At 41.5% G+C, this 27765-nt stretch overlaps 1 protein-coding gene across 19 annotated transcripts in view; it reads right to left on the bottom strand.

Moving 5' to 3' along the window:
• The window catches only part of SSX2IP (SSX family member 2 interacting protein), a 50313-nt gene extending 28529 nt beyond the window's left edge, over positions 1-21784 (bottom strand). For 4 of the 19 annotated variants that reach the window (XM_023641758.2, XM_070267410.1, XM_070267411.1 and 1 more), the window contains exons 1-4: positions 21615-21754; positions 3465-3580; positions 2691-2860; positions 2019-2231 (exon numbers count right to left, since the gene is read on the bottom strand). In XM_023641758.2, the coding sequence (XP_023497526.1) occupies positions 2019-2231; positions 2691-2860; positions 3465-3495 (414 nt within the window). In that variant the 5' untranslated portion in view covers positions 3496-3580; positions 21615-21754. Of the gene's footprint in view, positions 1-2018; positions 2232-2690; positions 2861-3452; positions 3581-6338; positions 6414-21398 lie in introns of all 19 variants that reach the window. The other 15 variants (XM_070267407.1, XM_070267409.1, XM_023641754.2 and 12 more) reach the window with 12 other exon arrangements.
• Positions 21785-27765: the final 5981 nt, after the last annotated feature.

The raw sequence follows: 27765 nt of genomic DNA, 5'->3' as shown, positions 1-27765 counted from the left end.
AGGAGGTGAAGGACTTAAACAATGAAAACTATAAGGCATTACTGCAAGAAATTAATAATGACTTAAAGAGATGGAAAGAGATTCCTTGCTCATGGATTGGAAGAATAAACACATTTAAAATGTCCATACTACACAAAGCAATCTACAGATTCAATGCTATCCCTATCAGAATCCCAATGACATTCTTCACGGAAATAGAGCAAAGAATACTAAAATTCACATGGGGCAATCAAAGACCCCAAATTGCTAAGGCAATCCTGAGAAAAAAGAACAAAGCTGGACGTTTCACAACCCCTGACTTCAAAATGTACTATGAAGCCATAGTGATCAAAATGGCATGGTACTGGTACAAAAACAGGCACACAGATCAGTGGAACAGAACTGAAAGCCCAGAAATAAAACCACACATCTATGGACAGCTAATCTTCGACAAAGGTGCCAAGAACATACAATGGAGAAAAGATAGTCTCTTCAATAAATGGTGTTGGGAAAACTGGACATCCACTTGCAAAAGAATGAAGGTAGACCACTATCTCACGCCATACACAAAAACAAACTCAAAATGGATCAAAGATTTGAAGATACGTCCTGAAACTATAAAACTCCTGGAAGATAATATAGGTAGTACACTCTTTGACATCGAACTAAAAAGGATCTTTTCAAATACCATGGCCTCTCAGACAAGGGAAACAAAAGACAAAATAAACAAGTTGGAATTCATCAGACTAAAGACCTTCTGCAAGGTGAAAGAAACTAGGATCAAAACAAAGAGACAACCCACCAAGTGGGAGAAAATATTTGCAAATAATTTATCTGACAAGGGGTTAATCTCCATAATATATAAGGAACTCACACAACTGAACAATAAGAAAGCAAACAACCCCATCAAAAAGTGGGCAGAGGATATGAACAGACGTTTTTCCAAAGAGGATATAGAGATGGCCAATAAACACATGAAAAGATGTTCAAAATACACATCAAAACTACTCTAAGATACCACCTTATGCCTGTTAAAATGGCTCTAATCACTAAGACTAAAAATAACAAATGTTGGAGAGGGTGTGGAGAGCAGGGAACCCTCATACACTGCTGGTGGGAATGCAAACTGGTACAGCCGCTATGGAAAACAGTATGGAGATTCCTCAAAAAACTAAAAATAGAACTTTTATATGACCGAGCTATCTCACTACTGGGTACCTACCCAAACAATTTGAAATCAAGAAGCCAAAGTAACATATGCACCCCTATGTTCACTGCAGCACTATTCACAATAGCCAAGACAAGGAAGCAACCCAAGTGTCCATCGACTGATGATTGGATAAAGAAGATGTGGTATGTATATACAATGAATACTACTCAGCCACGAAAAAAGACAAAATCATCCCATTTGCAACAACCTGGATGGACCTGGAGAGAATTATGCTAAGCAAAACAAGCCAGTCTGAGAAAGACCAGAGGATTTCACTCATATGTGGAATATAAACAAGTACTGGAACAAAGAAAACAGTTCAGTGGTTACCAGGGGAAGGGGGATAGGGGTGGGCACAGGGGGTGAAGGGGAGCACTTATGTGGTGACAGTCAAGAAATAATGTACAACTGAAATCTCACAATGATGTAAACTATTACGAACTCACTTAAAAAAAAAGAATATTCTTCTTGGAATTAACTGACACAGCCTCTCACAATAAAACTATTTTAAATTAAGCATCTACTTTATTAAGCAAGATTGGATGGAATGGGGGAAACTTTATTTTCCTCAGATATAAATACGTCCTAATCTTTCTACAGATTGGGCAAGTCACTAAACAGTTGATAAAATCAATGCCTTCAGTATAGATCTTACGAAGCCGCAGGATTGATACGCACAAACTACTTAGAGTTCACTTTTACTTACCAGTTTAAAAAACCCCCCAAAACTTAAAAACATTAACCCTAAAAGTTGTTTGACAAGGCCAGTGAAATTTGGCATATCAAATCACATAACGGCATTGAAACACAGATGGACAAGAATTTCTACCTTAAGTTTTGCATAGCAGCTCTGCAGATGGTCCATATCACTTCCCAGTTTCAGATTCTGTGTTTCCACATTTTCCTGAGCTAGAAGGTTCTTCCGCTGAAGTATAAGTAGCTCATTCATACAATTTAAAACAGCAACTATATTTAATTCTCTCTTTGTCTCTTTACCCTTGGATTCTTCATATAATGAAGGAAACCCGAAAGTAGTCAATTCCTGGTAAGAGAAAATGTTTTCCTAAAAGTTGGTTACCAGACATCTTCGTAAAGACACAAAAGACAGAAATCTTTTCTGAGAAAGAAACTATCCTGAGATAGTTAAGAAAATCGTAAATATCCCAAAGGACAAAGAATTGAGAGAACTGGGCTCTAGCAGCCTCTGCTCTGCAACCACATGACCTGAAGCAGGGCACTTAGGTTTCTACATCAGTAAAACAGGGTGAGACTCCCAGCGGAGGAGCCCTGGGTGACGGGGAGGCTAACCTGCTCCAGACAACACTTATCTTGTATCTGGCCTAGATGATCATCAAGCTTCTCTGCAAAGCTAATGTGATGATTCCCGGACCATTATGTAACAACATACCAGTGCTTGACAAGTGTTTTTCTCATAACTTTGATATTTTCTACTATATAACATGATTTATGCTATTGCTTCTTACAAAAAAAAACACGTTACCTGATCCAGATATGAAATACTTTGTTCAATATTCTGTTCTGTGCAGAAGGCACTGAAAAAACTGTGCACATTTTTTGATAAAGGTATTGAAGAACATAGCACTTGCTGTGAGTATAAACTTGATGGAGACATCTTTGTTTCTGAGGTATTTTGAGAGATATTTTTGCTTTCTGAAAGAATCAATAAAAGGCATTTATGTAAATAATTTATAAAAATGCATACAAAGCAAACAATCTCCATTACCAAAGATTTTAAATGATAGAAATATTTTAAAATATTTCCAAATTAGGACAAACCTATTCTTTGTATGAAAACCATATACTTTTTTCCAAAATGATACAACTATACAGTGGTGCTCTTAGTAAGCATGTTAAGCGACACTACACTACCCTATTCTCAGTGCATCAGATTTATAAAAATAACAAAAACCACTTGTCTATGCCACTCAACGTTTATGCGATTCAAGGAGTAAGTCAGAGAAATGTTTTGAAGTAGCCAATGAATTTATTTCAAATGCATGAAAACTTCCCTCAAAAATAATATCAAGTAACCTATTACCCATCTAAAGCATTTAACCCCACAAATCACGGCACAATACTTAGCTCTCCCTGATGATTTTTCTGAAGAGGAAAATTAGATATTTTGCAAGTATTTATGTCTTTCTCTAGTCACATCTTCAATATTTATGGTAATTATAGTTTCACTGAAAAACCCACCTTTACAATTACTGCCTTAGTTTATCATTATTTGAGACTCAGTTACCTGAAGACAGACCTGGATCTGTAACAGTCATCCAATCTCCCATAGCACTCGCCAGAGCCAGGATACCTGAGGGCCAGTTCAGCAGGGGAACACTGAGTCCAGCTGCTGCCACTCTTCTACGTAGGCATCTAATTAAACAGCAAACACAGAATAATAGCATCTAATTAAAAATATGAAAGCACACACAAAACCAATGTATAAGAGTTAGGTGTACGTCCTTCAAAACAGAAGAATTTTGCATTTACTCCCGTGCACTTCCATATAGAACATGGTAGAGCTCAATAATAATTGTGCGTGTGTGTGTGTATAACGATCAAGGCTAAAGGCTTCTCAAATTCTACTGAGGTATTCACATTACTTCATATACAAAGTATGTGGTGCATGATTTGACTCACAAGATAAATCCAAGGTATAGCGCTGTACTAAGTAACAAACATTTCTATACCATATCCTCTAAAATAAAGAACAATTTTTATTTACGTAGGTGAAAAGATGAAAAACTTCTTGGCCAGCCTTCCTATTTTTTGTTTTTACTAAATATTACTAGCAAACTTTTAAAAATTTTTCTATTGAGGTAACATTGGTTTATAACAATATATAAATTTCAGGTGGACATATTTTGACTTCTGTATAGATGACATCGTGTTCACCACCAATAGTCTAGTTTCCATCTGTCACTGAACAAATGTTCTCCCTTTACCCCTTTCACTTCCTCCCCAACCCCCCAAAACCTTTCCTTTTAGTTACAATTCCCAGCGTTGGCACAGACATAGGAACACAAATACTCCCATACACCCCTCTCCAGAAAGAGCACATCAACATATATTACTACCAAGCAATTTGGCAGTATGTATCAAAAGTCTTAAAAATGAAAATATTTTAATTCAGAAATTCCATTTCTAAAATTTTACCCTAATAAAATAATGATTTGTACAAATATTCATCTAAAATATTCATTTACAATATCAAAAAACTGGAAATAACTTCTAAGTTCCACAATAAGAGATTGGTTAAATGACACATTTATACAACATTGTGCAACCTTTAAACACAGCCATGTAGAATTACGACGGCTAACAAACACATAAAAGGCCAGAAATACATATGAATGAAACGGATTAAGTATAAGAAACACACAGCGGGGCCGGCCTGGTGACGCAGCAGTTAAGTTCACACGTTCCGCTTCTCGGCGGCCCAGGGTTCGCCAGTTCGGATCCTGGGTGCGGACATGGCACCGCTTGGCACGCCATGCTGTGGTAGGCATCCCACATATAAAGTAGAGGAAGATGGGCATGGATGTTAGCTCAGGGCCAGGCTTCCTCAGAAAAAAAGAGGAGGACTGGCAGTAGTTAGCTCAGGGCTAATCTTCCTCAAAAAAAAAAAAAAAAAAGAAACAGCCTTTTCGGTCTGCCATCCACATTTCCACTTTTTTACAGACATAGTGGAAGAAATAAACATTTCTCCATCATAAAAAAAAACTAATTCAAATGAAATTATAAATGGCAAGTGGAAGCCAATTTCAAGGTCAGGGATAGAAGGAGGAGAGGTGAAGACTGGAGGCAAACTGGAGAACACAAGCCAACACTCTGGACAGTTGCTTCTCAGCTATGATACATCGTGACCGAAGGAGAAAGTGGGTCCTTTGTTGCTGCATCTTTCCATTTTTTAAGAGATGTTGGAATTCTAGATTTTTATGTGAAATCTCCAATTTTTAAAGGTTAAAATGAAAAAGATTAACTGTGCAAGTTCTCGTGTGGGAAGGGGGGGGGGAATATGAAAGCCCTCCACATCTTGATCTGAGAGGGGTTTATGTGGGTACACACATTAGAGCAATTCATCAAGCATCTGTGCACCTGACTGGATGTGAGTTATACCTCAAACAACTACACTTTTTACTAAGCCAAATAAATGTGTCTTTAGGGCAGATCTGGACTGTGGATCAAGAGTTCATCACCCCTGTTCTGAATATTTAAGATTGTGGGGAACTGTTCACAATGTAATGTAATAAGCAAGTGACAGGAAAATTTTCATTCATTCAGCAAACCTTTAATTGTGCTACTATGTGCCAGGCACACTTTTCCAGGTACAAGGGGAGGCCCTGCTCTCAAGAAGTTCACCTTCTAGTTGGGGCAGAAATAGCTAAGAAGCAAGCAATAATTTAAATTAAATTAACATAACAATGAGGAGAACTATAAAGAAAATAAAGACAGTAACATGAGAGAGTGTTGGGGTGGGGGCATCCACATTAGCCAAGGGGGGCTGCACTGAGATGCTTGCATCTGAACTGAGGCCTAAATGATAGAGAGTAAGCCACAAGATGATCAACGACCCGAGCAGCCCAGGTAGAGCGAAGAGCAGATACAAAGACCCAAGACGGAAATGAACTTGGTTAAGTATGAAAAACATCAACATCTGAAGCACCACAAGCAAAGGCAGATGGAAGGAAGCTGACTCCCTAAATTACAACGAAAAGCTACTGAAGGAGTTCAGGCAGGAAAGCAACATGATCTCCCTTAGGCTTTAAAACAGGTCACTCTGGCTACTCCACCCTCTGAGGAGATTACAGGTGGACAATAGTAGAGGCTGGGAGAAATCAGGTTACTGGTATAGCTCAGGCAAGAAGACCAGGGCTCCATCACAGCTCTAACAGATGGATAAATGAGGGATGTGTTCTGCAGATAGAACCTTCAGGACTTGCAGATGGACTGAAATATGAGCAAAGGAGAGATCAAGGATGGCGCCCAGATTACAACAGCATAGAATATATACCAATGCAAATGATGGGATGTGTTCTACTACATGTTATCAAGTCACACACACAGGTCGTTATCCAGGCTAGCACTGAGCTTTGGCCATTTTTCTACTCATGTGCATTGGTCAGAGTACCTTGAACTAGTCTGCACTTCCCACTGTGCTTAAATGGGTGCCTTCAGCAACTGGATGAGCAGGAGGAAGTTGAGTCTGCACCAAGAAAGACAATGATTTTATTTTTGGCTTTCAGAGACAGTAAGTTTAAGCAAAACAGGATCCAAAGGACAATAAACCCATCTACTCTAACCCTGCTCTGCTTGGATAAGTTAGTTAACCTCCCCAAGCCCTGGCTTCCTCACAGGTAAACTGCCATTACAATGGCGCTTACTTCAGTTTCCCAAGAGGATTAAGTAAGATAACGCACAGGAAGCATATTTAGCACACGGCACGTGGGACACAGGTAATTAACATCAGGTGTCATCATCATCATCTAGACACAGATCTGTTTGGTACAAATGACAGGATTCTAAAACTTGTTAGAAAACACACTGCTGCTCTTAATAAAAGTTGAACATAAATCCTCAGAAGATCTGGAGCCAGATATCCTTATAAAAACACATTAGACAGTGAGTTAATTCTTTCTAATTGTTAGGTTCGTGGAGGGACAAGATCAGAAGAAAACAGAAATAGGGACCCTTCTAAGTCCTGTTTTTAAGGATATTTGTAAATAAGACACAATAGTGCCCTACGGGCCTTTTCTCCTCATACAGAAAGATCATCCAACATCACAGCGTGTCTACTACATATCCATTCTTTAAAGTTGTATTTAAGTTAGTTACTCTCTGTGAGTTTAGCTCTCCAGCGTCTAAAGGTTTAGACAGTGAACTCTTCCCTGTCCCATTAACTAAGAAAAAAACAAATCTGCAAAATATTCGGGTCTAGTTAAATGTTCACAATGAAAACTCAAACTCCATTTTGAAGTGCTATGAAACAAAGAATTTACTAACAATTTATGATTTCACACAACGTTAAAGTTTCTATGGATCCTCTTCTCTTCAATGATGCACCAAATTATACACTACGAGCCTTGTGATAAAAGTTACCCAACCAGTTTTTCCAAAAGAGGAGACTTAAGAGTCTTAATCAATGTACAGCCACATGCCGCATGATGACATTTCCGTCAACGACTCACCACATATATGACGGTGTTCCCACAAGATTAGTACCACTCGGCCTAGGCTACACCATCTCGAATTGTGTAAGGAGACTCTACCATTTCACACAAGAATGAAATCACCTAATGATGCATCTCTCAGAACGTATCCCTGTTGTTAAACGACAGAAGTACATCCCAAAACCAAGACACTAATTTAAGCAAAGTATTCTATTCTGGCTCAATCACAGCAAAAATTTCATTGTTGAAGGATGCAAACTTTTTTAAGAAGATATTAAATAAGTCAATATTAATTTCAAAAGCAAAAGCAAAAAGTGAACAGAAGCATCTCTGCTTTGCACAAATCTAATATCATCAAAAGTTCACTTCAACTTGAAGGTGTCAAAAGCAGCCAAGGACTCTATTAAAACCTGGTGCTGAAACACAGAATTAAGTTCCATATTATATATATAATATATATAATATTGTATATTAATCAAGTCATAGCAAACCGTTATGTAGTGAACACAATCAACCATGACAAGTCACATAAGAACAAACTTGGTTATGCTGGCATTGTTACTACAGTTTCATTATAGAAGAAAGGAAAAAAAGTTAACAGTGAATCGTGTTTTGGTTCAAATAATCTGCAACCCCCAATTCCCTATATACCATTGGTTAGGGTAGCTGCCCAGATTCCAAGATAGGTTAAACCCACGAATGAATTCTATGAGCAAAACTTGAAGATTAAAGAATTAAAACATATTGTAAAAGTCATTTCATTCAAGACTGCGGGGGAACAATCCTGAAATAAATTAAAGCAAGAAAAAAAATCTATAAAGTAATCCATGAGTAGGAATTCTTTCTCCTGTTCTCTACATCAGAGAAACAGTTTTGTTCCTTCCGGTGGATAAGATATATAAGCATCTAATAAACTTCCTTGATCCAAGTATTTCTCAATGTAGATTCCAATAAACAAGTCTTCATAAGAGAAAATCTAATTGCAGTAAAATTGCAATCAATTTTCTTACTATTTCTGGAGAACTGCTCTGGCTTTCTTCTATGTTGCTGTGGGCTCCAAAGTACCAGAGGCATTACTTCAGGGGTAAAATAAGCAAGGGTACCCCAGTCTTTTCTGGGTAAAGTGACAGTGCAGAACTGAAGAATTATCTAGTAGCATTTTCTTGGTTAGAATCCTGAGAGAAAATTCAGAAGCAGTGAGATACGTGAACTTAATGTAACTGTACCCTTTCTGAAAGAAAATGAAGATTTTAAGTTTCATAAATCTATCATTCTTCACGTCAACGCATTTTCCTTCATCTATATTTATCTATTTTATAGACAGGAAACTTGGACTCAGGGAGGTCAACAGTGTTGCCCAAGGTCATATTTCTAACTGGTTGTGAAGCCTGGACACAAACCTCAGTCTTCAAAACTGCGCTCTTTTCACTCTACCACCAGTCAACCTCTCAACACTGCACATACACACAAATCTATGTACGGTAAAAGCCAAATAAAGATTTCCATGAGCTTTCTTTAAAAGACTGAGTTCCCATAATCCATTTTAAATTATCCCACCCAGAGTACATAATCCTTAAAGGAACTTTATTACTTAAATTGAAGCACAGTTGTAAACTTCTTCCCCGCTATGCCACAAACAGTAGCTTTTTTCTCACTTATAAACACTTTGCTTTGAAAAGGCATAAAAACAATTCCCAGAAATGAGATCAGATTTATAGAAAGTTTAATGAGGGTGGGATTGAACAACTCATTTTACCATTTTCTATCCAAGAGTAAATATTACGACAACATCAAAACTAAGTTTATAGCTCTTTAGCAAAAACACTTGTGGTTTTTTCCATCAGAAAAGTTTCTCGGATGGTTCTTCTTCCTTCTACCCAAACGACTTGGGGGTTCTCAATATACATCAATCACTTGTAGAATTTGGGGGTAGGCAGCCTCTAAGATGGCCCCCAATCATTCCTGCTTTCCAGTATACACACCTTTGGGTTATTTTGGTCCTTAAATGTGGGATGGAGTTAGTGACTAGCCCCTAACAAACAGAATACAGGAGAAACTGTGGGATGTCACTGCCAAGTTTAGGTTATAAAAAGGCTGTGGCTTCCATTTGGGGTCACCTCTCACTCGCTGATTCTTGGATCCCTCTCTCTGGGGAAAGCGAGCTGTCATAGCTGTCATGTGATCAGACTCATGAAAAGCCGATGTGGCAAGGAACTGATGTCTCCAGCCAACAGCCAGTGAGGACCTGAGGCCTGTCTAGAGCCATATGAGTGGGTCTGGAGCAGATGCCCCCGTCAAGCCTTGGGATGACTACAGCCTTGGCGAACACCTTGAAGGCAGCCTAGTGGGAGATCATGAGCCAGAGGCACTCAGCTAAGCCACACCCAGATTCCTGACCGACAGAAATGGGGAGACAAATGCTTGCTGTTTTAAGCTGCTAAGTTTTGGAGTAATTTGTTATGCAGCAACAGATAACTAATAAAAGTTTTTAAATATATACATATATTTGAGTCCCTTGCATAATTTCTCTCTCCTGCTGAAGTATTACTAAAGTGACACCATACACTACAAAAGCAACTACTCAGGTTTTGACAACATCACCACCCAGTAGTACAATTAATCTCTCCATATTATTATAGTTGGATGCTTCCTCCACTAGCTGACGAACTTCTCCAGGGTGGTGAGTGTACCCACCTTTGTATCCAGCAGTTCCTGAAACATAGCAGGTACTCAGGAAATCTTACGAAATGAACTGAGTGCCACAGATGGCACACTCACTCCAGCCTCTGTGCTCCACCTGTGCTTTCTCCTTTCACCTACCCCAAAACTAACGCTTCTTCAAAGCCCAGCTCAAACACCATCACTCCTCCGCACAGCCCACAGAACCCTATTCTCGAGGTCCTCCATATATTTCGCAGTTTGTTTCATCTTTCCCAGCTAGACTCCTTAGGTACCGGACATTTACATTTCTGTATTCCCCCCACTAATCTTAACAGACGGAATAACCAATGAAGACTCAAGTATATAACTGATGATAAATTAACATGTTCATTCCAGCAAGCAAAAGCGGATAAGGGAAAACAGCAATGGAAAAGATGCAAAAGATGTGAGTCCTTTAGAGAAAAGCACTCCTCTCCTTCATCCCCCAAATCTCTCCTAACACGTCCACCCACTGAGAGCTCAGCAGAAACATAAGTAGTATCTTGATTACAAGATTTCCTTCACACAGTACACGATCTTAAGTGTTCTTTTCAAGTTCACTTGAAATTCAAACTTGAGAAGGCGCAACTGCCTACCTAATCAGAATTCTAAAACAAACTTCAATCAAGTGTCAGAAAATAATAGCTTTTCATTACACAGGAATATAGTAACATTATGCCATCTGGGATTCTAAATATTGCACAGGATTTTTCACAAACAGCTAACTAAAATCTTGGCTAAAATCTCACAAAGTTAGAGTTACCAAATTGTTGGGTTAAGAAAATGAAATCGTTCAAACTGTCTTTAAACATTAGTCCTATCTCGCAAATTCAGTCATAAAACTTAAGAATTTGGTTATCAGCATACTTTAATAGATGTTATTACTCTCAAAGACCAAATACATTATGATTATTTAAAAAATCAACACCACTATCTACTATAATTTTGTTCCAAAGAAGACTATAGTTGTTTCTACACTTGGAAAACAGTGTGATACCATCTACTTCCTAGGGTGGCTGTGGGTATTTAATGAGGTAACAGGTGAAAAAGCAAGTGCAATATACCTAGGATACAGGGGACTGATTTAACAAACACGGGCCAGCAGCTGCTTTAAATGCGTTGCATATATTATGAAGTCAATCCTCACAACAACCCTATGTGTTATCATTCTATTTCCTTTCTACAGATAAGGAAACTGAGGCACAGAAATCTCCGGTAACTTGCCCAAGGTCACACAGCTCGCCAGTGGCAGAGGTGGGGATGTTGCCCACCCCAGACTCCAGAGCCCACTCTCTTAACCATCACGGGTTGCTGCTCTGGTGGATGAGAGGTTCAGGAGGCAGTATTTCCTACCACTGCCCATTAAACCATCTCTCCCAGCTGGGCAAAGGCTGCACAAAATAGCGTGAAGAACAAATTATAGTAAAATATTTCACGTGCACCCCTTTGGGTTGAGGGACACCATCTCGAGGAGGCTCCAAGCCAGAAGCTGCCATTAGAAAGCCACCCTCTCAGCAGCTTACCGAGAAGGCGGCCACATTAAATTCCTTATCTACACCCTTGAACCAGTGACTGCTGCAGTGTGGTGGAATGGTTAAAGCACAGGAGCCAAAGTCAGACCACGCGGTTTCCAACCCCAGTGCCAGCCCTTACAAGGGAAGTGGTCCTGAACAGAAATCTCTGGACCTCATTTTCCTCATCTGCAAAAGGAGAGTAAAACACAGTCTTTACCTCAAAGGACTATAATGTGGTTAAATAAGAAATTTAGTTTTAAGTTTACTAACTTTATTAAATAAGTATATGCATGTAAAGGGCTTAAAACGGGGTCCTGGGTCTATGGTAAGTGCTCCATAAATGTTAGTTAGCTATTATTAGATATTTTACTAATTTGGAAAGAGTTCCATGATATTTTGTTAAGCAGTAGAAAAAGCTGCAGAACAATATCTAACATGATCTTATCTGGTCTTTTAAAAAAAATATATGAGTATACACATATAGGTATAAATTCTGCTCTATAAAGATAGACGTTTGTGGAAGAACAGAAAAACGGGAAGACAGGACCAAGGTGGGAGAAGAAAAGGGAGGGGCAAGGGCAGGACTTTCATCTCTTTATGTACTTTCACACACACATGATATTAACGAGTAATCTGTACTTTTTTGTGTCTTCTAAATTTTCTATAAGTTAGTGTTTTGTCATACAATGAGAAGAAAAATCCAGGTTTTTTAAAAGGCAATTACAGTGATGAGCAGAGGCAATGGGGATGAACAGCCCCTCTCTAAAACACCAAAACTAACGGCAGAGTGGCATGGGCAATACAAAATGTAAAACATTTCCAGATTAATCACTAAATCTATGGCAGAGTGGCATGGGCAATACAAAATGTAAAACATTTCCAGATTAATCACTAAATCTATGGCAGAGTGGCATGGGCAATACAAAATGTAAAACATTTCCAGATTAATCACTAAATCTATGGCGTCTTAAAGGCAAGCAGCCCTGTTGGGACAAAAACTGGTTAGAAATTACACAAAATTTCCAGAGTTATTCAGATAATCAATTACGCAAGGGGAAAAGAACCTTACCAGAGGTCAGTAGTTTGCCATTTTAGATGGCAATCTAGCAGTCCACAAAAATTTGAAATGCGTAAATCTTTCCACTAATCAATTATACTTCTAGGCATCTATTACCACATATTCAATCAAATAAGTGAGCAAGCATGACATACAAGGACAGTGTTGACCGTGGCAGTATTTGTAATGGCAATAAACTGGAGACAATCTAAATATCCACCAATAGAGAAACAGTTAAAAACCAACACACGGTACAGCCAGAAGGCGGCGTACTCTGGGATTATTGAAGTGAAGGAGCTCTACATGTATAGCATGCAAAAAAGAAGTTACGGATAACGAGAACAGTATGATCACCATTTTTTGCTAAATCAAACTCAATATACTTAAGAGATAGGTCTGGAAAGTTACAGAGTGTTAGCAACGGCATCCTGGGGAATGGGATGGTTGGGCGTGGTGAGGGGAGGGCCGCAGCTTTCCCTTCTTCATGGTACACCTTCAGAGAGCTGGGACGGTTTAGGAGCACATATTACTTCATAAACATTTCAGAGGCAGTGGATCCACGCAGAGTTAATGAGACAATGTGTGCGGAAGCACTCCCACCTCAGTGCCAGACAGCAACACCTCTGCCCCTCAGCAGAAATACCGACTTGGACAAATGATAAACTCTTTCCACCAATCAATGCCGCTGCTAGCACCTATCCCACACATGCACACACACAGGTGAGCAAGGCCGCTGCAGTCTTCACACTGATGCCCCGCTACGCTGCAGCACGTCTGTGGGGATGGAGCCCATCAGGCAGGCAGACTACCCCCTACCGTGTGAAGTGTAAAGACACAGGGTACTGGCCACTCTAGCAAAGCTGGCCTCTCTCCCTGGCTCAGTTATAATCTAAACTTGGTAGGACAAAAGCAGCAGGGAGCCTGGCTTTGATTTATAACTAGTATTAAGATTCTTTAAAAAAAAAATGTTCTTAATCTATCAACCTTCTCTGACTCAAGCAACTAATAAGGTACACTTCTCTTTCAAGAGAGCAGCTCACATGGCTATACAGGTATGTACGCAGTCTGTGCCGCACCAGCTGGTATTTCAGTACCCACTGACTTTTTATTGCTAATGTTTTCATCTGTTTTGGTCTTGGCTCTCCAATTAACTTTAGTTTATTCCAGGGCACAGTCACTTCTATCATCTACTGAGCAACCTTGAGCTGGTCATCATCTCCCTTTCTTTCAGTTTCCACATCTATAAAATCAAGAGGTCAAACTAGGCGATCTTCAAAGAATTTTCAGTTCTATTATTTATCATTTTTACATTTCTCATGGGATGTAATATGGATTTGAGTATACAGCTATTTATATCAAAATTTTTCTTCACACACTGTCATCACACCCACATGTTTAGCAAATGAGATTCTACTGAAGTTTAACAATAAAATAATAAAGTTTATTAAGCATAAACCATTTACTTGGAACAAGTAAATTTAAAGCATTCTACATGTATTAACTCATTCCATCTCACAACAGCCCAAATCAAGTTATTTCCCCCTACGACAGATGAGTAAACTGAGGCCCAGAGTTTTCTTGCCCAAGGTCACACAGCTAGAATGTGACAAAGCCAAGATTCAAACCCTAGCAGTCCAGCACATTTAACTATTACACCTTACTGTCTTTATTCTAGGAAAGGTGGGAATACACAATATGTGAGCTACTTTTTCAAAGTGAACACACACACACACGGGTACTCGCTTCTCTACCACCTCACCTTGAGACTAAGTTACAATCAGATAGTAATTATTCCAAGTGAGTACCTGGAACGGGAACTGTATAAAAGCAGACAAAACACTAAATGTTACAGTGATTCCAAAAAATTTTTTTTGAAAACTCCAGTGAATATAGAGTCCAAATTGTCAGGCTTTCCCCAAACTGTTTGTGCTTCTGGGACACTTTGCATTAACTCAATCACAGTACAGATCTGACTGGAATGAAACATCTCTCCCACCACCTAAGCTGAGGTCCTGGTCAGCAGGCCTGTCATCGTACTGTCTGCACCGCTTTGCTATGAGGTATCATCACTGGCCCGTGGTTAAAGTGTGCTGACTGATGTCCACCCAAGTTCAATGATCCATCAGTGTGAGGTAGGCTACCCTACCATTAGGACAGACAGGAACCGACACTCTAGAAGTGGAACTTAGCGGGGCTTCCAGTGAATCTTGATTGGTGCCAGCTCAGAGATGCAGCAAGAGGATTTGGTGGACAAATCAACAGCACGACAATTCAGAGACAGCATACCAATTTCCAATTCTCCTGCTGCACACGTAGGAATGGCAGCAATCATAGTCTTACGAGAGGATTATTAAGAACAAAAAAGCAGCAGTGTTTTACAATCTATCTTATTCTGTAAGGTTGAAAGTCAGCTAAAAATTCCAAATAAAATAATAACATGACCATTTACTGATATTTCATTCCTTAAATAATTAAAAGGTAACACTTACTAAAGGTAATGGAAATAAGAAACTAAACGTAATTCATGAATCTGTTCTATAATAGTGTAATCATGTATCTGTAATAGTTTTTCAATGATTTAGCCCCAATTCAATCACTGGTTATAGTTCTCAAACTGTAGTCCCAGGGCCAGCAGCACCCACAGCACCTGGGGACTTGCTGAAGATGCAAATTCTCAAGTCCCACTCTAGACACACAGATTCAGAAACTCTAGGAGTGGGACCCAAAAATCAGTGTTTAACAGACCCTCCGTGTGATTCAAATGAATGAGGTTTGAGAACACGGCTGTCCTCTACCAAACGTGGTTCGGTATCAGTATTTTATTTATGCAGTTTAGATTACAGGACACTAAAAAGGAATCTTTCTTAAGGGAGCTACAGAATGGATTCCAAGAACAATGTAAAAGTTTTCCAAAGTACCAAATGAAGGTTGCAAATAACGGTCCTAGAGAACACCTGGCCAAGGCTTATTACACCTTGGAGCGTGGGGAGAACACTTGAAAAACAGTACGGCAGTTGAAATTCGTATCTCCTCTTCACACACTCTACAACCTTGCCAATTCACTTCTAGGTATAAACCCAGGAGGAACACTTGTATATGCATGCCAAGAGGTGTGAACACAAACGGCAGCATCCTTCACAACAAGGAAGTGGCAGAAGAGCAAAACACCCACCAACAGGAGCGTGCAGAAACTGCGGCATATCTGAAAAATGGGATATTATGCAGCAACCAGAAAACTTCAGTGACACAAAATATAGATGAATCTCAGCAATATAATATTAAGTGGATGAATTTCAGCATTATAAAGTGAAAAAAGTCTCAGAAGATAGGACACGTAATATATGTAGTTTTTGTGTATGTATGTATGGAAAACTTACACATAAGATGCAATAAATAGTTGCCTCAGGGGAGGGAAGTAGGAAAAGGGATGGAGGGGCCCATGTGGTGATAGAGAGGTCAGTGTCAAGGTCCCAGCTTTATGATAGGTGATACCTGTTATCTTATTAAAACCAAATAAATAAACGGACCAATTATGAGAATATCTCATGGGCCAAAGACTGTAACGAATCTAATTCTTTGCACCTAAAGTCCTTTAAAAAATTTTTTTTAAATAGAGACTGTTCCTCAAATATTTCAAAAAATTCTAAATTCTACCCAGTCGGCTATGAGGCACCAAGAACCCTGGGCCCTAGGCCTGACTACTGCCAACTCAAGGGTTAAACTGTTTTGGGTCACAGAATTTGAAGCCAATGACCCTCCCCCCTTTATAAGTACAAAAACAGGCAGTCTGGGTTACAGCTTGGGTGGATCCATGAAGCCATCCCCAGATTTGCCAAGGACCCATGGATGGGGGGTTAAGAACTCCTGTACCAGCTAATTATGCGAAACTGGGAGAAGAACTAATACACTGAGCCCCTACTGCGTGCCAGATGTGGCCATCGGCTATGTCATTTATCCTTACCCTAGCCCCAGAAAGAATAGATAGAACACTATTTCACTGATGGAAGAATCTGAGACTCAGAGATTAGGGAACTTACTGAGTTACAACCTGAAAGGTGGGAATAAAAACGCAGCTATTTAACCTGAAAGGTAAGAATAAAAACTAGCTATTTATGATTCCAAAGCCTCAGACCCGGGCCTCCTCTTAACACTCAAACAAGTATCCTGAGCAAATGATGTAAATTCTCTGAGCCCATCTCTTCATTATAAAATAACACAGCTGATGATGGGTTGTATTTATTATGATTTCTAAGATGTCTTGCTTTTACATGCTAGATCCTACGTAGAGGGCTATTTCTAAAACTTGGATACAGAATAGAGAGAATAATGTTGAAGGTACCATCTTTTAGATAGAAAAGCAGAGACAACCAGATTACAATAAACTGACAAACTCAAGACTGGGACCCGCATAACCCAGACTACCAACTCTCAGGTGAAAAACACATGCAATGACTGGAACCCATCCTGGCTTATAAGCATCTACTGGCCACACATTAAATTCTGCATATAGTCTTAAAATCACATGTAGTGCTACAACTCTTTTAGAACAATGTTATTCTAGTAATCTCCTCCCAACTTAATGTTTCCAAAATAGGTTCCATTTTGAGCAGCCCCGGTACAAAAATATTATAGCAAACTGGGCAATTAATGACCAGGGGCTGCGTGGCTGAATTAGCCAGTGACAATGAGGATACTGAAGGATAAATACTTCAGAAGCTGGTCTGAAAAACAGGGCAACAAGTACACAAAAGGGAGGCACTGATTCTCTCATGTAAAAATCTGTCTTTGGTACTAGACAGATAATAGTGTCACTTAGATAAGGGGAATGGAGTAAGGTTAATAAAACTGGGTCTGGTTAAGTGTGTGAAGATAATGAGCTCAGTGTAGAATTTACTGGGTTTAGAGATGACCTCATGAGACATTCAAATGGGGATCAACTCCAGGGCCTGGAGTCAGAAGACATTAGGGTAGATTTATGAGTCATCCGTATATACCTGGTAGTTGAATCCACACAGAAAAAAGGGACAGCAGAAAGAACCCTAAAGAACAGGCGAGTGAAGGTGACCTAGATGCAGGAGATTAAAGGGGTGGAGGGTGCTTTAGGAAGGCCAGGAAAAGAAAGTTTTAAAGAGATGGTGATGAACAGCAGCAAACGCCATATGAAGGGAAAGATCTGAACAGAAAAATATGTTGAATTTGGCAATTAGTGACTTGATGACAAAGCTGACGGGGTAAAAACGGAAACTGGATTTCAGAAAAGGGATCGGCAAATAAGAAAAGGAGATAATAAATATCACTTTAAGAAGCTTGCTTTTGGGGCCGGCACCATGGCCGAGTGGTTAAGTTCCCACGCTCCGCTGCAGGCGGCCCAGTGTTTCCTCGGTTCGAATCCTGGGCGCTGACACGGCACTGCTCATCAGACCACGCTGAGGCAGCGTCCCACATGCCACAACGAGAAAGACCCACAACTAAGAATATACAACTGTGTACCGGGGGGCTCTGGGGAGAAAAAGGAAAAATAAAATCTTTAAAAGAAAAAAAAAAGCTTACTTTTACATAATTTAGCTTCTCTGAATGTAGAGGCCTTATTAGGTGCTCCAAGTTAGATCCACTAGTGACTAAAAAAAATCCTGTCCTTAAATTAGTTATTTGATTACAGCACTTTTATATCAAATAGAAATAATAATAATATTAAATGTTCAATAAATGTAAGCTATTTCTCCAGGATATTTCTCTGGATATTTACATGTTTTGTTACTCAATCATCACAATCCTATGAAGTAGGTATTATCTCTAATTTACAAATGAGATGACTAAGGCACAGAGAAGATAAGGGCAAGATGTGACCTGCCCAGGGTCACAGAGCTGGCAGGATGGTGATCAAACGCGAATTCTGACTCAGGAGAGTAAGAGGGAGGCAGGGCAATATGTGAAGCAAGGGCTAACAGATGAGAACTGTAAATATTACAGTGGAAATGGTTCTGTTTAACTGGCTGCAGTTTAATCTCTATTTAAGAACTTATTTTTAATTTGAAAGATAATTTGTGTCTTCTCTCATCTCAGAATCCCACATTGCTAGGGCCTGACATTTTAGGCCTCCTATGACATTCAGATTCTGCACTGCATTATAATTGTGTTATTTCTCCTACTGAATTGCAAGTTGCTTGAAAATGGGGCTGTATCTTATTTATCTCTGTATCTCTATTCCTCTAATCCTAAGAGTAGAAGATACTCAATAAAGGTTGGTTGCATGAACAATAATTTCTGCTTTTCTAAAGTCTCTGGGGGCCTCAATATTTTTCAAATCTTTAATTGCTGTGTAGGGCTGTTGTCGCTCTGGTATTATTTGGATGGTCTATGTTTAGAGAATCACTCAACCTACTGATTTGGGGGGAAATATCCTAAAGTAAAAATCAAACATAATTCCATTGGATAAAACCTTTTAAAGGTTCCCTTCACCTACTGGTCAAAGGTCATAGCCCTGTGCACCAACCTTATCACTAACCCAGGCCACCTGGCTCCACCAACCAAACCACCTGTACTTCTTCAGAGATATTTTGCCGCAGAACATGTGAATGTGTTCACCAGGTGAACTCCTTCTCCAGCTGAAATTCTCTTTTCTAAAGCCGTCTCATATTTGCAATTTTTATTTTCTATTTTTGCTCTCTCCCTGACTACACGGTAAATTTCCTTTAAAAAACTCCCCAAGGCAACACATCTTTGTTATCCTCAGGTCTGGGAAGTAGCAGCTTAGTTAAGTGTTTAATAAATGTTTATTGAAGAATAAATCATTAAAGCATACTTCAGTACACCTGCTGGTACTATATAATATTGACTCACTCTCAAAAGTGAAGATTTTAGGTTGTTTTCCATTACCAACAGGAAAGGTGCACTTCTCTATTCTACCTCATCCCATAAACTCGTGAATTCAAGATAACTTGTACCTTCACTACCAATTAATCACGATTGCCTTCACCAAAGACAGAGTATCAAAACCCTTTGTGTCCTTAGCAAATAGTCAAACTAATAAGGCATATTCACAACTATTGTAAAAGACATGGAAAAACATCACTTAAAAAGCTTTGGAAGTGCTCTAATTTAAGTATGTGAAATGAATTAAAATCACACTTCTGGGGCAGTGTCTTTTTCATCGGTATCATTTCACCTCTAAGTGCATATGACATAGAAGGCACTCATCTGCCTCTTTTATAAAAACCTGTGCCACAGCCAGCTTTGTCAAAGAGCAGCTATGTCAGGTTTCTGGAGAACCCAAGAATATACTCTGACTTTGTGCTGGCCTTGAGGCCTTTGGCAAATCATCTGAACAGATAACATTTTCGTTTTCTCCTATAGGGCCTCAGCATGCTTGGAACGCTATGTGCTTTAACAAGTCTTGTCACAGGCGCAATGTGTTATGAGGCGATCTTCACATTTCATCCTAGAATAACTAAGTCTTTGCAGTTATCTTCAAGCTGCTTCCCTTGTTACTTAATCCTGGGGCTTTATTATCTTCATTGCACAGATGGGGAAAGAGAAGGGAAGAAGGGTATAAAATGACTTGGTTGAAGAGGCCCACCAAGTCACTAAAAGAGACCTCATTCTAACTATCAGTTCCTAATCCTCTTCTCAGAGAACCACTTTGAGAAAATTTCATTGACAGCAGGCAGAATGGTGTCAATCAGTTATTAGCTTTTACTGGTTAAATATGAATCAATAACGTAAGCTTCCTAGGCCCACAGGTTATGACAGCTCTAGGGCAGGAGATCTGATGGGTTGTTTTGCTGACTGAATCCAAGTTCATAAATCTACCTCTTCTAAATTTCAAGACAGCTTGACCTAAACTTTAACTCTAGAGCATTTTTTTCTCTCTCTAGATCTCTAAGTCTTTTCAAATTATATTCAGTCTCCTAAAAGTGTCAAGTCATACCTACCTTTCCACTTCAGGATCAAGGCTGCCAGAATTTTCTTCTACCTGAGCAGTAAACTAATCCCTCCTGAGACATGGTGGGTTCCAAGGCACCCATCATTCACCGCCAACTCTAGACCTAGACTCTAATCTGAACTGCTAGGGGAGCCCAGCAATTTCAGAGTTCACTTCTGAACCACCCTCGGAGGAGTGACTCTTCTAATCCTCATCCATTTATGGGGTCCAGAAAAGGGAAATCTCGATTCTCTCAGATTCAACAAGAACTGTATCAGCGTTGCAAGTAATGACAATTTGGCAAACCTAACTATGGACCTTGAAATGGAGTACTAAGCTAAAGATTCCCATATTACACATGCTGAGGACAAATTATTTAGCAGATTCCATTTCCTGAGCCCAAGTGACTTGCGTAACTAGGCGATCAGCATAGGCTCAAAAGGGGGCTGAGAGCTCACAATTCGGTTTCTGGTACTTTACTATAAAATTCTGCACCAAAATATTCTCGCACACGCCTGCCTCTTGGATGGTGGAAGTTCTTCCCCTAGACTTGTTACCAGACCACGATCAGGGTCCTCTTCCCCTGCAGCGGCCACGGGCCACCCGGGAACTCATTCTAACCACTGCCTCTTGCGGCTCGCGCTAACAAATCCCGAACCCCGCCTGCCCGCAGCCTCTGCCAAGGAGACACCGCAGCCCCAAATCCGTCCGCCCCTCCTCCCCGCCTCGTCCCGGCGCTGCTCGTCATCCCACGCCAGGCGCCACCCTCTCCATCCTGGAGAGGGTTTGGGGCTCCCCGGGCCGGAACGGTCCCCGGGCTGGCACCTACCTCCCACCTCCTCCTCCGGGCGGGACCGGGGTCAACGCTCGCCCGCCGCCTGCAACGGCCCCAACGGCCACGCCGAGCCTCTGGCGGAGAAGCGGGGCGCCGAGCCAGGTGCCGGCGCTCACCTCCGCGCCGCTCTCCCGCCCCCGCCCTCGGCCCCGCCGGCGCCCCTCCCCAGGCGGGAGCGTCACAATCCCCGCCGCGGGCCGAGGCTCTCACCGTCACGACCCCGGGAGCGGCGGCGAGGCACCACTCGGCGTCCCAGCCCCGCTCGCGCAGCCCCGAGGGCCCGCACAGGCGCGGCGGCACGCAGCGCCCGAGCCGCCGGCCCCGCCTCCGCCGCGGGCTCCCGCCGGCCCCGCCCCTCGCGGCCACCTCCCTGGCGCGGCAGGTTCCCAGCCCGCCCCCGCGCCCGGCCCGGCCGCCTCCCATTGGCTCCGCCAGTTGCTAGGCGATGAACAACCGCGGCCTGCATTGGTCCGGTGGGGGCCTCCAGAGTCTCCTCCTCGCCTCCAAAAAAACCCGGAGAAAAAGAAAACCTTATCCCCAGAGCCCGAGCGGGATGCGGGCGCAGCTGCGGCTGCGGCACCTGTTACGCCCTGTGATTCACCCGGCCGGGCCCTGCGCCCCGCCCCCTCCTCGGCCTGCAGAGCTCGGGGCCCAGGCCCCGGGGGGGAAGGGGGTCGTGGCTGCTTTAAAGCACGTGTTCCGAGCCCCAGTGAACCCCAAAACCCGGGTCCCCTAGGAGCAAAAGGGAAGGAAGCTCTCAGAAGAGCCACGTGCGCTTGCAAAAGTGGAGAAATAAACCAAACAACAGCCGGAACCCTGAATTAGGTCAGGCCCGGGGACAGGAGGTTCAAGCGTCGGGAATCGTGGAGGCAAACAACCCAACTGGGCAAAAATTAGGGCAAAGAAACGGACCTAGGCAGAGGACAGCGGGAACAGTAAGAAATGGCACTCGTGAACTAGAAGTTTATGCAAAAATGTCCAACACCAACTCAGCAAAATATACGCAAAGCAACCGTAAGCCTCCTGCACCCGTGGCCGGGGTCAGGCCGGCTCCTCCCCTGCTCTGTGTCAGCTGAAAATTCTCCGGGGAAGAAGAGGCCGGAGGGAGCAAAGGGATCAGATGGAGAAACGGCAGGCATATGAATTGTTATAAACACAAAGATGTACTTTGATGGATTTTTTTTTTGTTAGTGAAGTCAAGGGATTTACTCAAGAGAGGAAAGACAGGTTTAGTATTTTAAGGAGGCTCCTGAGAACACTTTGAAAATAAAATAGTATGAGATGAGAATAAGAAATATTAACACTGAAGAGCAAGGGAGGGAGGAGTGCTCCCTTCCCAATCTACACGCACACGTCACCAATTCTGGGTGAAAGAGCCAGGCAAGAAAATGAGTCCGCCTTGGTGACAACTTCAGAGACCAACGAAATCCTCTTTTTCGGCTTTGGCCTAAGCGATCAAGAGGCCGGCTAGATGCTGTTAAGCACAGGTAATTGACAGCCAAACGGCCCGTTAGGGCCCATCGTTGTAAGGACGCTATTAGCGCAGGGCTGGTGGGGAGGGAGAAACCAATTATTGCCAATGATTATCTTACTCCCTAACCCAGACTGCTGATGGGGGGAGGGGGTTACCCCAGCTCCGGAGAGAGGCTTTGAAATTTCAGCTGTCCGCCCCCCAAAATCCCACAGTCCTTCCCACTTTAAGAATCAACTTAATATGAGTTTTTCTTTGAAAGAACACTTAAGTCTTCCTTTTGACCGTGTCACTTCCTCACAGAAAGCGAGAGGTCACTCTCTGATCAGCTACAAGTGTTGAGATCAATCAATTCAATAAGCAGCGTCTGGCAAACTGGCAAACCAGTAAAAGAGTCGGATTTTAAGAAGTTTTGGGTTGGGGCTCCGGTGAGCGCCAGAATATTCGGCCCCACCCCCAGGCCCAGGGATGAATCAGAGCTGTCTGAATAAACCAGCAGTTTCCAATCTTTTGCTTTTGGGATCCACTTTCCACTCCTAAAAACTGAGGGCCCCAAAGAGCTTTTGTTTATGTGGGTTAAATCTATTGATATTTACCATACTAGAAATTAAAGCTGAGAAATTTAAAAATACTTATTTAAAAAATAAAAATAATTACATCTTAACATATAAATAGCACATTTTTATGGAAAATAACTACCTTTTCCAAAAAGTAGTATAAAGAGTGGTGTTATTTTAAAAATTTGCAAATATCTTTAACATCTTAATGGGAGGCGTTTGGATTTTCCAATCTGCTGCGTTCACTCTGTCGCGCTGTTTCAGGTTCCTTTAGGAAAACGCCAGTGTACACTCATAAGAGAATGGGAGTAAAAAATAGCAAATAACATTTTAGTATTATAATAAAAATAGTGTTTTCACTGCAGATTCCCTGAGACTCCCTGAAAGGGTCTTGGGGATCCCTTTCCCAGGGTTCCTGCCATTACACTTTGAGAACCACTGTGTCCCCCTTGTCAATGACTGGTTTAGGAGCTGAGCATGTGACCTAACTCTGGAGAGCATGTGATGGGAAGTGAGGGGTAGCCGGCTTCAGGGGAAGGGTTTTGTCCCTGAAAGCCTATAAGTCTTTTCCTTCTTTCCTGCCTTGCCCATCCTCCAGTGAGCGAGACAGGTTTGGAGCTGTGGTGGCACGTCCGGCAACAATGAGAGAAAAGCATGAACAACACAGGAAAGGTGACCCAGAACCCAGACGTCACTGAGTGGCTAAATTACCCTGCCCCGGCTATGCCTGCCTCCAGGTGCTCACATGGGAGAGAATAAATGGCCTATTGCTTAAGCCATTGTGGGTCAGGTATTCAGTTGCAGCTAAAGAGATTCTGACTGATACGCAGGACAAGGTAAAGAATTTGGCTGCAGCCTGAAAATAATGTAAGGACGCTTTTAGCCCAGGGCTGAAGGAGTTGGGCTTGATAGAACTTTGCTATGGTAAGGAAAGATAAAGGGGAAAGATATCATCCAGAATTTTTCTTGTAATTGCTTTACTTTGGCTGCTTTCCTCCCTTTTAGCAAAATTAAGGGGATGTGACTATCAGGTATTGTTGTTTTCCAAAACATATCAAAACTTCCACCCTTGCTCCTCTGTAGTCTATTTTTATCACAGTGGTCAGAGTAATTATTTTAAAATATAATTCAGATCAGGTCATTTCTCTGCTTTGGCTCCTCTCAGTGTGAGAGCCAGAATTCTTTCCATGGCTACAAAGTTCTTATGACCTGCCCTCTATCTCCTTACCTCTCTGGCCTCATGTCCTACAACTCTTAACCTTATTCAGCGAAATATTAGCTAGCTACCTCACTGTTTCTCAGTCCTGCCAGGCACATTCCTGCCTCAGGGCCTTTGCACTAGCTATTCCCTCTCTTTGAATGTTCTTCCCCTTGACATCTATATTACTTACCTCTCCCCTTTCGAGTCTACCCAAAGTCATCTTCTTTGTGAGGTGCAACCTGACATTATATGTATTTAAAATTGGAATGCCCTCCTCTTTTCCAAATCTCCCTTACCTCTCTCTGATATAGTCTTTAATCATAATATAGAATTTACTCATTTTTTTTGTTTGTTTGGTGCTTCTTGCTTTATTAGAATGTCAGCCTGGCAGAGGCAGAGATTTTGTTTGCTTGTTCACTCATGTATCCCCAGTGCCTAACACAGTGCCTGGGACTTAGTGGTTGGTGCTCAATAATTACTTGGTGAATAAATGAATATAACTTCACATAAATGTTCTTCATTTGAAAGTAATCACCTTGGCAGGCTATCTACATATCCCAATGATACTGCTCAAAAGGTATCACACCAGTAGGCGCTGAATTTGTTGAAAAGAATTCTTTCTTCGAGAACAAATCTGATTTTTGGAACAATCCAAAAGTTATTCAGAGCCAAATCTGATGAACACATTCTGGAGCCATGTTAAAATGCGAAAGCTGTGTTTTCCAACTAAGTTACTGCATTTGGGTGGATAGGGAAAGGTCAAAAAACAAGATGTGTTTGGTTTTCTAAGACAGACAGTAAACTGACAACATAATTTCAAAAAGGAGTTCTAAATATGTGCACCACTAACAAGTTGCGGAAAAAGTATATATACACATATCTATCTCTTAAACTCTGTGTGTTTGTGTGTGTGTGAATGAATCTCTTCCACCCTGTCTGCAGACGTCCATTCTTGCCCCCAATACATCGGGGTCTTTCAAAAATGAAAATCAGATCTCTGCTCCCCTTGCCCCAATTAAGAACCTTAAATGGCTTTTCATTGTACTTAGCATGAAATTGAACTTCCTACCGAGTCGTGCGTGCATGACCTGGCCCCGCCCCCTCTGGGAACTCTCGATTTGGCACACAATGTGCCAGCTTTAGCAGCCGCCTCATTTGTTCTCTGGCCCTTTGAAGCTGCTCTTCAGTCTGCCTGGAGAGCTCTTCCCACAAGGGTTCAAGATGGATTCTTTTTCATCATTCGGATCCCACTTCCATATCTATAAAGCAACCTTCCCAGCCTTCATTTTATCTGTTTATTTCTTTGTTTGCTTATGGTCTGTCTCCTCCCCCTAGAATGGAAGGCCCACGAAGGCAGGGACCTTGGTGGTCCTGTTGCCTCTGCAGCCCCAGCCCCTCCACGCTGTTAAGATTGGGAGGGAGGTGGACAGGAGGGAAGGAACAACCGCTTTTCATTTCATTAACTTCTGTTATATATACGTTTTTACAGGTGTGTATTATTGTAATTTTAGAATGTTTTAATTTTGCTGAAATAAATAGGCTCTGCCTTTAATATATGTATTAAGTTAATAATCCACCCCCTATTTACTCATATGTGTTCCTCAGAAACCAGTGTTTCAAATACCCCAGCAAACATTCAGGCCACACCACTTCTACTAACATTGTATATTCAAATCTGGATAATAATGGGCCAACTTATAAAGGCTTTCTGCTCTAATTCATACCATCTGGATTATTTCAAAAGCAGCGACAATTTCCGGATCTAGAGGAGAACATTTCTTGTTAGGGCCTGTATGCCATAACAGATGAGAAGATGGGCTGAGTCACCTCTCCTTAAAGGCCCCACTCATTAATTCTGTGTTCTGGCGAGGACTCTCTTTCCAGGGGTGGTAGAGTAGATAAAGGAAGTCTTGTTGGATACTGTGCTAGGAAATTTTGTATCCGTGTCCTCATTTTATTTATAAGATCAGTTTAAGGCTGTTGTAATTAACTGCAAAATAGTATAGGACAGATTCCAAGGGCCACAAGACTTCAGAGTCCTCCATGTGGGCCAGAGTGGTCAGAGAACCCTCCATGGAGAAAGAACTGGAGCCGGGTCTTAGGGCAATCTTCACTCTGCCAGCCCAGCAATAGGCAGAGACCAGACCACCAGCTCTGCTTCTTGACTTCTGAAAGGTGGCCTTGCTCTTGGCCGGGCTTGGCTCCTCTGGCTGTCCGAGCGAATCTCTGCATCATGCTGTATTTCCAAAGATGATTCGTTTCTGGCCAGTCCCTTTGGATCTGGGCCATTAGTAGTCTGCCTTGAAATGACAGTCCTGTGCCACTTAACAAAGTGCTGGCTGAGTTTAGCAAAAACAGACCACTGAGGTTCCCTTTTCCTCCTACGTCCGCCTGGGTGAAAATTCCCAGAAAAGAAAACTATCCCTCCTCATTACTCTCCCAGCCCCACCCTGCCCTACCCAACCCCACCGCCCACAAACACACAGCAGCAGACAAATGCCCGATTGTCTTCTAGGTGTTCCCTTCTTACTGCTTAGATTTTAATCTGATCTGCTGAGTGTTTGCCCTGCAATCTTCTTGAAAACGTTCTTTTTGAGCAAGAACACCTGATGCATTTTATCCACCTCTAACACTTTGGTTTCCAATTCGCCATTTGTCCCAAATTGATTTATGAATTTTAAGATATGCCATGCAAAACTTGCCTATGCATAAATCAGCAGATAAGGTGCTATCATAGAACAGTGGTCAGGTACCAAGTAGAGTAGTTCTCAAACTATATTTCCAAGAGAGTAACATAGCTCCTTTAGTAAATGCAGTGAACACACATGCAACAGACACACGAGCGCATGACAGGCAATCATTTTCAGCGTTTTGAGCATTCAGGAAGACGTTCCTGAATTCTGATGTACTGCTTCAACCATGTTAACTCAAGTCCTCAACACAAACTCATCTTCTTCAGGATCCAATCATACTAAGTACAACGACTTTTATATTCTTACTGAAAACTTATGAGGTCTCATCACACAGCGTATAACATTTCACTTTTTAAAAACTCATCAATTATACATATCTCCTTTAGGGTCTCTCCTCCAGCTGCCTTGTTTTTGCTCAATCCTCCCTTCCCTTCCAGTA

The sequence above is a fragment of the Equus caballus genome, chromosome 5, assembly GCF_041296265.1.
Source record: "Equus caballus isolate H_3958 breed thoroughbred chromosome 5, TB-T2T, whole genome shotgun sequence".
Lineage (NCBI taxonomy): Eukaryota > Metazoa > Chordata > Mammalia > Perissodactyla > Equidae > Equus > Equus caballus.
This window is presented reverse-complemented; position numbering and strand designations above follow the sequence as displayed.